Source organism: Coenobita brevimanus, chromosome 13 (assembly GCF_032717465.1).
Source record: "Coenobita brevimanus isolate Jiangsu-jjx chromosome 13, ASM3271746v2, whole genome shotgun sequence".
Lineage (NCBI taxonomy): Eukaryota > Metazoa > Arthropoda > Malacostraca > Decapoda > Coenobitidae > Coenobita > Coenobita brevimanus.
Genome location: NC_136966.1, coordinates 40,756,428 through 40,773,143, shown reverse-complemented (window position 1 = coordinate 40,773,143; position 16,716 = coordinate 40,756,428). Strand labels below are relative to the sequence as shown.

At 43.1% G+C, this 16,716-nt stretch overlaps 1 protein-coding gene across 1 annotated transcript in view; it reads left to right on the top strand.

Moving 5' to 3' along the window:
• Positions 1-16,157, top strand: part of Prp38 (pre-mRNA processing factor 38) — a 93,573-nt gene extending 77,416 nt beyond the window's left edge. Inside the window, exon 7 of the mRNA XM_080283749.1 lies at positions 14,933-16,157. Coding sequence (XP_080139875.1) covers positions 14,933-15,171 — 239 coding nt within the window. The 3' untranslated portion in view covers positions 15,172-16,157. The remainder of the gene's footprint in view (positions 1-14,932) is intronic.
• Positions 16,158-16,716: the final 559 nt, after the last annotated feature.

The following is a 16,716-nucleotide window of genomic DNA, read 5'->3' as shown; positions in this document are numbered from 1 at the left end:
GGTCCATTGGTTTAATCAGAGCAGTTGTATTAGGTGGCAGAAACATACACCTAATCTGCCCGTCAAAAGCAACCAGATCCTTCTAAGATGGATGTGCAGGACCATTGTCCAGGAGCAGGAGTGCCTTCACCTGGTCGCGAGTGATTCCAAGGAGCCCGTTTGATAACGGATAACTTCCTTGATGAAATGTCTGTGGAATGAATCTCTGAAGATCTTAGCGGTGAACCAGGCCTTCACAGAATGGTACCACACAACAGGCAGGCTATCCATCAACACGGAGACAACATGGTTGTTTTGCACGCCCAACAACAACGGATTTGAGATGGTGCATCCCGTTAGCATTCGCACAGCACAAAACAGAGACACGTTTGGACAATTTCCGACCAGGTACAGACTTCTCCCTTTCCTCAGCCAGGGTGTTGGTGGGCAAGGAGCGGTATAGCAGACCAGTTTCATCAGTGTTATAGACTTGACCAAGGGCAAGACCCTCATCCTTGATCAGGTGCTGGGATTTATGGTGGCTTGTGCCTTAAGCCCAGTAAGTCCATGACGTAGGTTGAACCTGAAGAGCAATCATTTGGATGCTTTGAAGTCCTACACGTTGTGCAGGCATACAAACTTCTTAGCTGCAGCTTTCACCTCGGTCCCACACAGTAGCACACCAGCACCACTTTGCTGATGAAACCACATCAGAGTCAACCTGTCGATAATGGCGTGCTGGGCCTGGGCCATTACCTTCCTGTCGCCGCGATGTGTGCTTTCGCCAAAGTCCTGTCCGTACTGCGTATGCTTGTTGTGTGACTTCCTGATATTGAACAATGTTGAGCAGGCTAGATCATATTCGCGAAGAATGGTCCAGTGGTCCAGCCCACGTTTGCCCACATCTTCTCCAGACTCAGAACCTTCCTCTTCTTTTTCTCAGATGGTGATGGGGCCATCACCACACACACATGAATACAGCAGAGCAGAGCCACAACCTGAAGAAGGTAGGAGACCACCACAAAATCAATAACAGCCATCATTGCAAGCAGAACCACTCACGTGGGGCAGAAAGGCGGGAACTGAGGTGCTGGCTTCCGTTCGCTGGCAAGCAGTACAGTACAGCACAGCCATATTGCACCCAACGGTTGCTTTTGAGCACAGAGGAAGCCACTTGCAGCAAACTGACATCTGTCTATAAGGTTCACATCCGTTTGCCCAGGCAAGGGTTAGTACGTGACGGCAACAGCGGATGACCAGTAGATCACCGCCTCAGGCAGTGTATGACTTATCCGGCCTGCCAGGCGACTCTGCCCATTCGGTAGGGAAGCGGACGGGCATGCATGATGGGGGGTTTCTGCACTAATCCCGGAGGCTGGGAGTTTTCCGCTATTCAGTGTAGGGCTGGATGGGTGGTTTTACCTCTACATTTACTCATGGGTTTTGGTCTGTGCTACATGCATGGTGGCCACCGGTACCCCTCAGCCGTGAACATTGCTCGCCTCCTCTGTTAAAAAATAACCATAGAATTTTCTTGAAAATATGTTCAATGTCTTTCGCAGGCAAAATTACAGGATATCTTTACCAAACCTTACCAGACCTAACCTTTCCTAATAGGGCTACTTGGCTAAGGTGGCTGACTGTGGTATTGAAAGGAATACGTATACCGAATGGATGTGTATTGTACTGTACATACACACATACAGTACTGTACTGTATACAGTACAGTGCTGTACTATTATAAACATTGGTACAGATATTACTGTACTGATACTCTTATTGTAATCATAGCATGTGAAGGAATCCATGTGTGTGTGTGTGTGTGTGTGTGTGTGTGTGTGTGTGTGTGTGTATGTGTGTGTGTGTGTGTGTGTGTGTCTCCTGGTGGCTGCACGATTTTTTACCATCAATCGAGAGGCGGACTGGCACTGTCACCGAACATGTACGCATGGCTTGTGGTCTGTGTTACATGTGCGGTGGCCGCCTGTACCCCTCAGCCAAGAACCACGCTTGCCCCGTCCTTTCAAAAATAACCATAGGATTTTCTCAAAGATATGCTCAATGTGTTTCCCAGGCAAAATTACATAGGTTAGCTTCACTTTACCAAACCAAACCCATTCCAATATGGCTGCTTGGTAAACGTGGGTGACTGTAGCATTGAAACGAATACTCATACCAAATGAAGTGTAATGTACAGTATTGTACTGTACATCCAGTACAGGCAAGTCCCAGTTAATGAACAATTGCTTAATGAGAATTCACTAATACAAGGTCTTGGAATTTGCACCACCGCCTGTTTAACAAGCAGGTAAAACTCCCCAAAATCCCAACTTACGAGAATTGGGACGAGGGTATTTGTATTTCATGTGTATTAACCCTTTATTCCTGCTTAAAATTGTCTGTCAGAGGTGTTGGTGGTCGGTGGAAATTACTTGGCTGGTTGTTCACCCCATCCCAGTTTTACCTATAATTTATGTTATTCTGCTTATATTAATGCTGTTTTTATATTCCAGCTTAAAATGATCAGGAAGTCAGTTTTGGTGCTTTGGGGGAGGTTGCTCGGAGGCCTTGCTCTCTAACCCTAATTTTCCCATGAGTTCTTCACTTCTTTTAATGAGAATTCGGCTAACAAGCAAAATCCTCGCTTCCAGTTAGCTCGTAAGATCGGGACCTGCCTGTACACAGTGCAGTACTGTACTATCATATACATTGGTACAGAAATTACTGTACTGATGTATTCAGCGTGTTAAGGTCACTCTCTCTCTCTCTCTCTCTCTCTCTCTCTCCCTCTTTGTGTGTGTGTCGTGAGTGCCTCCTGGTGGCCGTGTGATTTTCGACCTTCGGTAGATAGGCAAACAGTGCTGTCACCAAACATGTACTCGTGGTTTGTGGTCTCTCTTTGATGTTGGTGGCGGTTGGTCAAGACTTAGCCCTGTGGCCGTGCGACTTTCAATGTTCGGTGGAGAGGCGGACAGGTGCTGTCACTGAACATGTGCTTGTTGCTTATGGTCTGTGTTACACGCACGGTGGCAGTGAGGAAAGAGCTAGCCAGGTGGTTGTGCAATACTAGACATTGGGTAGGGATGTGTATGGACTTTTTGACACCACTTGTGGGTTACAGTTGTATCACTCAGGTGCTGGAGGTTCATTGGGAGTGATCGGACAAGTATGCAACTTTGACCATTCAGTACAGGGGCAGACGGACAATTTGGCTCTGGTTGTGGGTTACAGACTACTTCCCGCTCATGGCTCAAGTCCAGCAGCCACGATACCGAATGTTTGGACATGTCGGCTAGCCGGCCGAAGTTCTCGGGCACTTTAACATCCAGATAATAGCAGGTAAATTCGGATAATGGCATTATAGAGCCAAGGCCCAGTATCTGGATACTGAACATGTCCAGATACTGAGCATCTGGATAAATGAGGGATCACTGTATATATATATATATATATATATATATATATATATATATATATATATATACAGGTAGCCCTCCACACATTCGCGGGGGTTAGGGGACACAGACCCCTGTGAATGTGGATTTTCCATGAATGTTTGGTGTACCCTCCTGTAAATGCCTCTCCAGCCACAAATCACCCCCTGTGAGCAAGTGTGCACATACTGTACCTAATAAACCATATCTGGGACCTGAAAGCAGCATAAAATATCACAAGTAGCAGATGATTTGCTTACACGTCATTGATGATCCTCGACATGAAGGTTGGGTCATCCTGGGCCTGTTGATGGAAATCCTGGCAAACTTCGACATAATGCTGCTTCTGCTCAGGGGTCAGGAGCCTGGACATGAACTTGGCAGCGACACGGTGCATGTTCAAATCAGACGTAAGGATTGCCTGAACTGTTTCAGATGACACGTTGATGATGCCACCACTTCCTTGATGGTGATCCGATGATCCTTGCACATGTCGTGCCCCACACTCCCTACATAACCTCTGGTATGCTTCACACTAAGTCTCGCTGAGCACGGTGAACAGCTGCCACTAATTAATAGTTGGTAGCATTTGACAGTAGCAGCAGAGAGTGTGAAGACAAGCCCAGAGGGGGCCTACAACCTCGTAGGCTAGGACAACAAGATATTAAGTATCTCTTTCTGTCCCAGACTCCCTCCCGAACTTCAAAAAAATAACTGTTCCACGCTAAGGTTGTAAAACACAGAAACGATTTTTACATTAATTTTAACAACTGTATACAGATTATTTACACTACAAACAGGCTATACAAGTCAGTTACGTTAATAAGAATATGGCAAACTACTTAATATCCCGAGTCTCAGCTTGACACAAGGGAAATCTTAACCACTTAATTATGACTTGACAGCAACTCAGGTACTTTACTTGATAGTTACGTACGACTTAAGTACAACTCAGTCTTTTGACTAGGTAACTCATCCGTTGAGTTATTAATGTTCACTTAAATATTACAAGTCTTACGCTAAGTTAGTTGTACTACTTAATTGGCACTTCCACGACTTGGGACATACACGTCAGAATAATATTGCTGGTTTTCTGAGTAATGACTGCCAGTACTTTACGTCACACTAATGACACTTATTCACCTTGCGTTACATTCTTGCAAGACTATTCTTCAAACAGTTCTACTCACCAGTACTGCAGTGTCCATGGTCATGACTGTATTCCTCCCCGTCAGTCCCAGCTGGACACAAGGCAGTTTCTGTCTGACTGCCAAACTCTCTCTGACTAGATCTCTCTTATGAGCATACTTATTTACACTTTCGTACGGATATTGAGCCATCAATACACACCTATACTACCTCATTTCCCATCGTTTGAGAATCTGCTCTCAGTCGCTGGCACACCAGTGCATTAATCTCGCAGATAACAGCTATTAAACCAGGCTCTTCAGTACATTAACCTTTGCGCCCTGGCCTCTCAAGAGTTGTTTACAACTCTACATCCTGGTTGTTTTTTGTCCCTTACCTAATCCTCCTCCTCCTCCCACCATTCTCTCATTCGCTTCTTTTACTCTTCCATTTCATCTTCTTCAATTCTCTCCAACCCTCGCTGTCTTCTAGAACCCTCTGCCTTGTCCCACGCCTGCTGTGCATGTGCCATGATCTCAGCACGATGCTTACTTTGGAGTGTCATATATGCTGCTTTCAGGAACTTATGACGTTGGGTGACCATGGACCCATTGCCCTCTGCTCCACATCTCTCTTCATCACTCCTCCTTTCTCCATCTTCCTCCTCTCCTCCCCTACTCCCACTCGGCCCAGGCCTCGGTCTGAAGGGGCCGCATGGGTGGGAGGTGGAGATGATGTCAGGAGCAGTGGTATTCAGGTCGGTGGCAAGTACTGTACTTGATTGTCGCCAGCCCCACATGCACAGTTCATTAAATTTTTTCGGCATTTTCTGGGATTCTGCTCGTGGAGGGTCGCTTTGACCTCTCGTCGTCCTCCAGTGACATTCAGCCCCTCTTGAAGCATGAGTGCCACTCAGAACACCTCACCCAGCTCATTGCTTCATTGCTGTAGGCCTGCTGAAGCAAATGAAGGGTCTCCGCCGATTTCCCGAGTTTGACATAGAATTTGATGTTTGCTCACTGCTCGAATTTGAGGTCCATAATGAGATTGCAAATGAGCACATGCACGTGGTCACACAAATGCGTGTAACACAGGTCCCGATGTTGACAGCATGACATTACTGCTAGCCCTTGCTGTGCTTTCGTGACCATGCTGTGCTCTGTTCGTTCGCAGCAGAAACAATCTTGGAATTTTTTGAGTGCACCGCATACTCCACCAGTCTATGTGCATTCATTGTGTATATCCATACAGTGTATCCATTCACTAGTGCCATATATCACTCCTGTCACTCTTTCTTCCACTCCAAAATACATGTGGTAGATGGTGGCAACCATCTCCCACTTTATGTGGTGCTGCCTACCTCATCCTTCACTGTAATCATTCTTTCCTATGTCTGCCCTCCACTCATCCTGTTTCTGCTGTTCTTCCTGTTGCTCCTTTTTCCTCCTCAGGTAGCTCTAAACAGAGTGGCAATCCTAAAAGTTTCCTGCAACCCAGGAAACCATTTACAGTGCTGGGTGGTAATCATGTAGCCAAATAATAGGGTGATGTGAAGCCTGCTATGGTGCCCTTGTTAATTGGGTGGAGATGCAAATGCAGCATGCAACCAGAAACTGAACCTCCTCACTTTTCCCCATGCCTGGCAAGGCACTGTTTACTGCAAAAGACCATCAATGGGGTGCTTTCAAAGCTAGTATTCCGCTAGATGGCTCTACTGTTGCAGTAAACACATTCCCCGCGCTGTTTAAAAAGCATATTTTTCTTTGTTAAATATCTATACTATTGTGTGAAAATGTGAATCATGGTAATGTCATATGCCGAAATATAAATATTACAAATAGAACATGTACATATAACGTATCGTGAAGTGTTTATATTTATCATAAACGGAAAATAAAATATCACTGATGGCATGTGATGGCAACCCGTCCTTCCAGTGACCGTATATTATTTAATTTCTGCTACATTTAGTGCAAATTTGGTTCTTAATACATTGTCTTTTCAGACTGTAAAGTATGCCTAGTGGGTATCTAGACTCATCCTGTTTCTATGTGGGCAGAAATTTAATGTTGAGTAAATACTGGCATTCAACATTTTGCTCGCTTCTTTCACGCATGCACACCACAAGACAGTCCCGTGTTTAAGTTTTTTCACGAGGGATGTCAAGTTTCCATGAAAAATTTTATTTTGATGGCGTGTAATGTCACGGATTCACTCAGAGTAGAAACGAGCTATATTCATAACATTCATCATTGGTTCGTAAGTGACTATGTATAGGCAGTGTGTTTCACTGAGCGATATCTTTGTGTAATTGTCATTCCCACATCTTGCCTCTCTAGCTGTTAACTAAGCTACGCCCATTTCTCATGTCCCTGTACCCGACGTTGGTTACATTACTGTCGTAAATGGACACACCCACAAACACACATAGTTCAGTAATGTGAATTCCTGACTGTTGAGCTGAGAGAGAGAGAGAGAGAGAGAGAGAGAGAGCACATATAGTTCAGTAATGTGAGTTCCTGACTGTTGAGCTGAGAGAGAGAGAGAGAGACCTTCCCCTGCAGCTTCTTTGCACCATGAGTGAGTCATATTCATATGTATTATTGTAGCTTTTTGTAAATAAAGTGTTACAGTGAAGTTTTGTCTTTTTCTCTTGAGAACTAGTGGTTATTTTAATTTTTACATTTCACCAAGTGCCTACCAAATAAATACCTTAAGATCATCTTATCATCAATATCTCACACACATTGCCCCCTCTTGGCAAGTCCCTAATGGTATGGTCATGTGAGAACTGTCTCCAGGCCACCTGTCCACACACACATGTTTGTAAGATCTTCCACTGACTGAGTCAGTAGCTTGTGCACATACCAGTCCTCTTGACCTGGATGCAATCTCACTGGGGGTAGACATTTAAGAGGATGCAGTAGTAATTACTCGTCATGTGTTCTCACGTTTGCATATATATATATATATTCTGTATATATATATATATGGTCTCTATATATATATATATATATATATATATATATATATATATATATACATAATATATATATATATATATATATATATATATATATATATATATATACCGTACATATATATATATATATATACCGTACATTTATATATATATATATACCGTGTATATATATATACAGTAATCCCTCTAATATCCGGACGCCCAATAACCGAACATCCCCACTAACCGAACCTTATCGTCCTGGGATCAAACATTCCCAAAATGGTCCGAAAATCCAAAAAAATTGGAAAAAAAATCGATTTTTTGCCGTCCGTAATTTGAACTTGCCGCGCACCGCGTGAGAGCATTGTTTTGGTTCGTCATTCCTCCGACGTCCGATAGAGCGCCGCTGCATCCTCCCCATTTCCCGCCTGTCTCTCACCGCGACAAGACCTACGCTCTTCGTCATGGCTGCCCACGTGCTCGCTTTTGTGGTGGTGCCGTACTTGCTGCAAGGCCTCCTGCTGCTCTCTGCCCTACTCTTAGTGTGTGTGATGATGGCCCCACCTCCTGAGAAAAGGAAGAGAGTGGTGTTGACTCTGGAGAAGAAACGGGAGATATTGGAGAAGGTTGATGCGGGTTGGTCTTCCTCTCGCATTCTCCGCGAGTTCAACCTGGCCCGGTCGACTTTGTTTGATATCAAGCGTTCCCGAGACAAGCTCATGCAGTACACGGCTGACTTCTCGTCGAGAAGCAAACGCAACGTGGAGAGGAAGGTTATGTGTACTCCCAAGTATGCAGAGATCGACCGCTTCACGTTGATTTGGTATCGACAGCAACGTGCAGCTGGTGTGATGGTACGTGGAACGGAGCTGAAGGCTGCTGCTGAAAAGTTTGCAAGGCTTCACGACGCCCTAGACTTCAAGGCATCCGAGGGTTGGCTCTTCGCGTTCAAGTTGCGACATGGCCTTACTAACCGTAAAGCACATGGCGAAGCATTGGACGCTAACGAGGATGGAGTGGACGAGTTTCGGCACAAGGTGAAAGGCTTGATCGACAGGGAGGGCCTCACTCTCGGTCAAGTCTATAACGCTGACGAAACTGGCCTATTCTATCGCTCGGTGCCAACGAACACTCTCGCCGATGAGACGGAGAAGCGTGTACCTGGCCGCAAGCTTTCTAAGGATCGGATATCTGCTTTGTGTTGTGCCAATGCTAACGGCATGCACCGGCTTAAGCCCGTTATTGTTGGCCGTGCAAAGCAGCCTCGGTGCCTTCGTGGGGTGATGGATGTCCTTCCTGTCGTATGGTACCATTCCTTGAAAGCATGGTTCACAGCTGTGATTTTCAAAGACTGGTTTCACCATCACTTCGTCAAGGAGGTCATACATTACCAGACGAAGACACTGGGAATTCCTCGCGACCAGGTAAAGGCTCTCCTTCTCCTCGACAATGCACCTGCCCACCCGTGCGACAAGGACTTGGTTGCTGAGAATGGCCGTATTAGGTGCATGTTTCTGCCACCTAATACGACTGCTCTCATTCAACCAATGGACCAAGGAGTGATCGTGGCAACAAAGCGCCTGTACCGTCGGAAGTTCCTGGACGAGGTGATGGTGGTTCTCGAGGACGAGGACGAGCGCAGGGAAGGACGTGACACTCGAGGCAAGCGGACTTTGGAAAACCTTCGCCGCTACAACATCAAGTCTGCGCTGTACAACTGGGCTAGTGCATGGAAGGAAGTCCCTGTGAAAACTCTTGAAAATGGTTGGTCTCGTCTGCTTCTCGGAACAGATGTGGAGTACGATTTCCTAGGGTTTGACGTGGATGACTTCCATGCACGGCTACGTACGCACGGCGACGATGTTGATGTGGACGATGTTCGTGAGTGGTTGGACGACGACAAGGGCGATCCTGGGTATCAGACGTTGTCTGATATCGAGATCGCGTCTTCGGTTGCTGGTGTCAGTCCCGAACTTGAAGATTCCGACGACGAAGGCGATGATGATGCAGACTCCGCCCAGCAGGACACTACTCCAACCATCCCCAAGCTGAGCGCACTCCGGGAACATCTAGAGTTCGTCCTAGACTACCTGGAACACCCGGACTGCGACAGGGAGATGGGGCCCTTGGGACTCGTGGAGGAAGTGCGTGCTTTCCGGCAGCGCATCATCAATCGCCAGAATCGTCGGTCCTTGCGTCAGTCAACGATTGACAGTTTTTTCAGGCCCGTGACCCCCGCTGTGCCAAGCCCTGGTTCCACTCCGTTGCCTCCCCAAGACAGGCCTTCATGCTCCGAGCCACAGCCCAGCACATCAGCTACAGTGGAGTCACCGCTCGACGTGAGTTTGCGGCTGTCTTCAGAGTCTTCTGTAGTCGGTACACCATCACCACTACCCACCGATGCACCCCTTGGACGCCTGCCAGTGATACTCTCGGGCTCTGACAGTGAATAAACAGCAAGAACTTCTCCACTAGACCACACGGGAATTTTGAGTGTTGTGCAGTGAAAAAAACGGTGTGTTGTGTTAAGGTTTTCAAGTTGGGAGAAAAGACTAAGTAGAAAAGAAATTTAACGTAACTAACCTTCTTTGTTTTGGCTTTGGAAACTTAAAAAACTTGGGAAAAGTTAATGTGCAACACTTAAATTTAATGGAACATTATTTGGACTAAAGTGAACACTGTGAAAAGAACGGACTTCTGTGTGTTAGTGACTAAGTTCAGTGCAAGACTTCAGGAAGAGTGTAGTGCAAGTGCTTCAGGAAATCGTTCTTACTGTCAGAGTCCGAGAGGAGGCGGTTATTCATCGAGGTGGCCAGGGACTTGCTGTAAGTAGCCAAAATGTTTCATGTTGTACTATTTTCCATACTATATTTACCAGAATGTTTCATATTGTATTTTTTCCCATACTATACTTACCAGAAAGTGTCATACTGTACTTCTTTCCATACTAAACTTACCTCATGCATGTGCAGTAGGAATGTGTTTTTCAGAGTTCGGTTAGGTTCGGTTAGGTTAGGTTCGGTTAGAGTCCATAAGTACCAGAATGTTTATTAATGTATGAACATACTTCTAAACCCACATTTTATGTGTCTATTGCATTTATTTCAGTCATTTATGTGCCTTATTGGTGTGATTTGGGTGTTAACCCCTCTGTGAGGCAATTCAGAATCCGCAGACATGCCCCGGGAGGCAAAAGTTTCGGGAAATTTGACATGTCATATTTTTATGATTTATGTGTTTGGGATGATGGATAATGATGAAATATCAATAAAAATAATAAAATAAATATATTTTACCTACCCATTACTGAAATTACAGCTGATGAAGCTGATGAATGCAGTATGGGTAATCCATGAGGATGCCGCAGAAAGTAAACAAACAACTTTTTTCTATCTGGTGTTTTCACTTATAGCTTGAACAGAACATTCTTTCCTTATTAGAAAAACTTATTTCTTGCTTCTGTGTACAATTATTTTCAAAACAGAACTTGTTTCCATATTCAAAAAATTGTAATTTCAACTTCTGAACTTTACTAATGCTACCAGTAATTAGAACAGAACTTATTTCCTCTCATTCAACAAAACTTTTCTTCTTCTTATAGTTTGAACAGAACATTCTTTTCTTATTAGAAAAACTTATTTCTTGTACCAAATAATCAAGAATTTCACCATCAAAAAACAGGAGAAAATACTCCATTTCAGAACTGTTTTTGTCTACTCCAGCAGCCCTTGTCACTCCACTGTGAGTTGTATCAAATCTATAGCAATTTGGTATGAATCTATCACCATTTGCCCAGATAAACCCAGATCCACCAGCACTACCAATACCACCAGGCCTACGGGGAGGGTCACACACCCTGGGATCATCATCATCATCACTTAGGTCTGAATCATCATCACTCTCGTCACTCACAGGAATAAATCCATCACTGTCACTGTCTGCCATCCCCTCACTGTCACTACCACTCTCCTGTGCCATCCCCTCACTGTCACTACCACTCTCCTGGTCATCACTATCGTACTCCAAACCTGGCGATAACTTACGTTTCACGCCAGCACTACTCACTGATACCCCTGAGGTTGACGGAGTTTGTGTATCACTGTCGGAAAATCCTTCAAAATCGGTGATGTCATGCACTTCCCTCTCTTCATCAAGTCTACTAGTCACTTCAGAGTTCTGCAAATTGCTGTCCGGTTCTGCCATCTCATCTGAATACTGTGCTGAGGGCGAAAAGTGAAGACTTCCCTCTAACTCCACGCTACGCACAATCGCGCTGCCTAACCTCCGCGCGTTGCAGACGTGAAAAAAAAAATCGGTCACATGTACTGTTATTACAGCATATTTTTGAAGGATTTTAGGCATATATTTGTTTGTAGAAAATTATCTTATGGTTTATGAGTCATTTTTAGGTAATTATTTGAGCATAAAATGCGAAAATAAAAAAAAAATCCACCCTAAAACCCGGTACATTTGTACCAGCAGGTTTGTTTACATATGACGTCAGAGCCCAGACCCCTCTGAGTGCAACGTGGAAGGTTGGGGGTATCAAACGATGCCACCCGTTGCCTGAGGCTCTTTTACTCAAAAGTCCCGACCCGGAATCCATCAAGAGAACCCGTCTTAAGACCCGACCCGGACTTAAAGGGTTAAATAGGTGCTATGCATGTCCAGAGGGAGTTGTATAGGTGTTTCTCTGTGTTAGGGTCCGTAAGTACAAGTCCATAAGCTGGGGCCCAATATCCGGACAAAACCAATATCCGAACCTACCGATGGCTCTATTGATCCGGATATTGGAGTGATTACTGTATATATATATATATATATATATATATATATATATATATATATATATATATGTATATATATATACATAATATATATATATATATATATATATATATAGGAACGTTGGGTCTGGTTAGTACTTGGATGGGTGACCGCTTGGGAACACCAGATGCTGTTGGCATCCCTACGTGTCAAGTGGGGTTGGTGGAGGATTAGTGCCCCTCCCTGTAAAACAATTAACTCTAAGCCATTGGCCACCCCGTCTGGGATACATGGCGTCTGACAATGATGATGATGATGATGATATATATATATATATATATATATATATATAAAATCGTGAATACTGAACTTGACTCTGTGTGAATCTTGTGGATCACTTGGCGGCGATGTCTTGACTTGTTTACCTTCCACAGTCGTCTGTCCTCGGTGAGACCGGGCAAAAAATGACGCGTAAACGATCTTGGTTTTGGGACGGTTCCTCAGACCGGATGGTTTATGATGATGAATGCCAGTATTTACTCAATATTAAATTTATGCCCACATAGAGACTGGATGAGTCAAGATACCCACTAGGCGTACTTTACGCTCTGAACAAACTATGTACTGTATTAAGAATCTAACTTGCACTAAATGTAGCAGAAATTAAATAATATAGGACCACTGAAATGGCAGATTGCCATCACATGCCATCAGTGATATTTTAATTTCAGTTTATGATAAATATAAACAATTCATGATACGTTATATATACGTGCTCTATTTGTATAATTTATATTACAGCATATGACATTACCATGATTCACAATTTCACACAACAGTGTAAATATTTATCAAATAAAATTATGCTTTTTAAACAGCGCGGGAATGTGTTTACTGCTACAGTGGAGCCATCTGACGGAATACTAGGCTTTTCAGAAGCACCCCATTCATTGCATGAGATGGTCCAACAGGGGCAGTTGCTTGCCAACGGTTGATGGGTCAGCTCAGTCAGACAGACCAAGGTTACTCACAGACAATTCCAAACTGATGTACATGTATTATCTTCTTAACATTATTAATTATTTACATCATCCATCCTCTTTATGCCTGCAGCATGATTTTTACATCTGGTTATCTACAAAGTTCTCTCCTTCACTCACTATCCAGGGTTCACTTCTGTACGAGATTGTTGGCAGTAAAACATGTTCTTGCAAGGTTCTCTTAACAGCATTAAAATATATCCAAAGTCTTAAATTACTCTTATCCCCTGAAGTGATCTCTTCCAATCTTCACCCGCCATTTTGTTATGTTTATACTATTTAGGTTCATGCTATTAAAACCATCAGGACTTTTTTTTTTTTTTTTTTTTTTTTTTTTTTTTTTTGCCTGGCTGTACAGTATTGTGGTTAGAATGTCCATCAGAAGGACAGTTTTGTGTACGTTTGGTCCCTAAGAGGAGATCGGAGTTTTAATCAGTCGGTCACCTACCTTTAAATGTACTAGACTACAGTAGCCTGGCCTTACTGACCTTGGGTCCCAACATGTCTGAAGTGATAAAACAGGATTGGGCTTTTTTTTTTTTTTTTTTTTTTTTTTTTTTAATAGCCATCAGACAATTCTCTCCTAATATAGAGAGTTTTCATAGGTTTAGAAGCAGTCTCTTCAGTACAACAACATCTTTTTGCATATCTCATTCATAGGCCCCTACATCTCTGAAGTGGTAAAAGAGGATTTTTTTTTTTTTTTTCCCCTTATGAGACAACTCTTTCCTAATATAGTGGGCCCTCATATGTATAGAAGCAGTCTCTTTGGTACAATAACATCTTTTTGCTTATCTCATTCTTGCTGTTGGCAGTTATAATTCAGCATAGGAGACCTCTTCTCCTGAGTGGCTTCTTAGCAGTCTTTATTAAAAACTTCATGATATTATTGCTACCTTGAGATGATTTTATTCAGTTTAGGAGACTTTTAGAATGAGTGGGTGGTTAGGTATATCATAAATCCCTTCATTATGACAGAAAATTCTTACAATGAATAAAATTGTGTAGTAAGAGCAAGAATTAACTAAAAGGGATGTCACTCAGATTGAAGGGGTTAATGTCTGATATGCGATGGAAATTTTTGATACAATACTGTATTTTTGTTTCCAGCAGATTATTTAGTTTGGCCTTGTAGTGAAAGGGTTGGTGCATGATAGAATACAGATCTGGTATGCCTTATTCTTTTTCAACTTTACCTCTTCATTTCAGCAATACCAGTGTTTTTTTTGTTTTTTTTGGTAATTGGTGTTGATTTTATTCAGCCTATGAGAAACTTTCAGAGGCACTCTCCCACAATGAGTAAAAGTGTCTGGAATAAGCATGAATAAAATGTTAAAACTATCCTCAGTCTCAAGGGGTTAATCTGTTTTGGTTAATAACTTATTTTAATTCCACCATGGTTGGTGCACTTGGGTACAGCATATTCCTGAAGCTAACACCGGTAAATTTTTTTCATTCAAGAGATAATCCTAAGTCAGAGACTTAAAAAATTATATTGAAATTTTGTCTTTGGTAAAGGAGCACCTAGGATTGCATTCAGCCTAATACTAAACAATTTTTTTTCACTCAGGGAAAACAACAGTTAAAGCATGCATAATCAATGTGTTTTGTATGATTAGGCCACCACCATCATCGTGAGCGCAGTGGGCGAGGGGTTGAGAAGGAGCGCGAACACCGGCACGAGCGAGAGCACGGCAAGGACCGCAACAGAGACCGTGATCGTGACCGCAAGGAGAAACACCATCGCACTGGCCGCAGCAAGAGGGAGACACATGGTGGGATGACCAGGGAAGAGATGGAGATTGCTGAGGCAAATGCACTAAGGGCACGGTTGGGCATGGCTCCTCTCCAGCCCTGAGCTACTTCACTTTTTGCACTCAAGCCTTGCCTCCTACCTTTCCTGCCACTCTTCCACCTTTTCCCTCAAGTCACACCTAGTTACCTCTCCAGTCACATTATGTCTTACAGTGCTTTTTTCAAAATACACCTCATAAACAATTCACTATGCCCCTACAGTCATACAGCCCCTCACACCACAGTGCCCTGTCACACTTCGTGTGCAGTACTACTTTCACACGACACAGATAATCCTTCAACATAACGTCAGCAAAATATCTTTGGGAGTGCCTAGCTTAAATAGCTGGTTTCCTGCAGTCCACCTAGTTCATGTCCAGATGGGTCTAGGGTCACAGCAACATTAACAGCAGCAGCAACAACAGCGGCAAGACTTGTTTGGTTGATATACAGTGGCTCTCTAACCTGTTATGTTTAATGGTAAAACTATATTCCTTGTGTCATCATGTGTGCCAGTAATTCTTTTCATTGTATATTAGACTTGTAGATACCTTATGAATAAATCTATTTATGGTGGTCACTGGAAAATCTGACAACTGTAAATGCTGAAGTTATTTATATGCAGTGATTCTAATTTCCCTTGAGCATTTAGTCCTCCTTCATCAGGAATTAAATATGATATTTTAAGTGATAAAGATTGAAATGGATGGCAGAAGTATGTACTGTACAGTGAAGCATATGGTGTGTATGGCACCCCTTTTTTAACTTTGTTGCACATGGAATGACTGTCCCAGAATTGTATGTGGAACTCATCTGTAAAGAAAATTTTGTTAAGAATATGTGGTTGGTTTTGCTTGTAAGACAGAATAAGAATTTTAGGGATTTGAATGATGAGAGAGTGACTGTGTCACCCATTTCACTGGGCATGTTATTTGATAATTCTCCTATAACTATGCTGTCTATCTCTTTGTTTCTGCATACTTTCTCTCCCAATCTTAGGTGAATATTAGGGTTGAGATGGTTATGTAACTGTATGTACAAATGCTGCTTCATGAAACTGTTTTTGAAATTATAAAACAGTACAAAAATAATACTTTATGGATATAATCATGGGTTTTATTACATGCATGCTGAAGAGTATGACAGTGATGCTAGACAGATATATTTAATGTACTCACCACTCAAAGAGTGGTGAGTACATTAAGTAAAGGAAAAGGAAACATAGTACACAGGAGTGCAAAGCTTTTATAGGTGGGAGGGGCTTGAAATGTGAAGTTTAATAATCATGGGTTATAATTTCTAACCACCAAATTAGACTGCTTTCACCACAGTATGAGTATGGTAGTACTGTAGAAATAAATTTCAGTAGCATCTAAAGAAGTTGGATGTTTTACCTGGAAGGTGCCTGGGTGCCTTATTGACCCGCCCTGTCCCGACCACTTTTCCACCACTGACTCCCCCCAATTCCGCCCAATTTTGGGAAAAATTTTTTTTGGCTCAAACCTCCGCTTTTGGTGAGAAACATCGAAAATTCATAGAGAAATCGCTCACCTAAGGTTTAAAATACTCGATACAGGTATTAGTACCTCCTTACCTTACTATGTTTTCT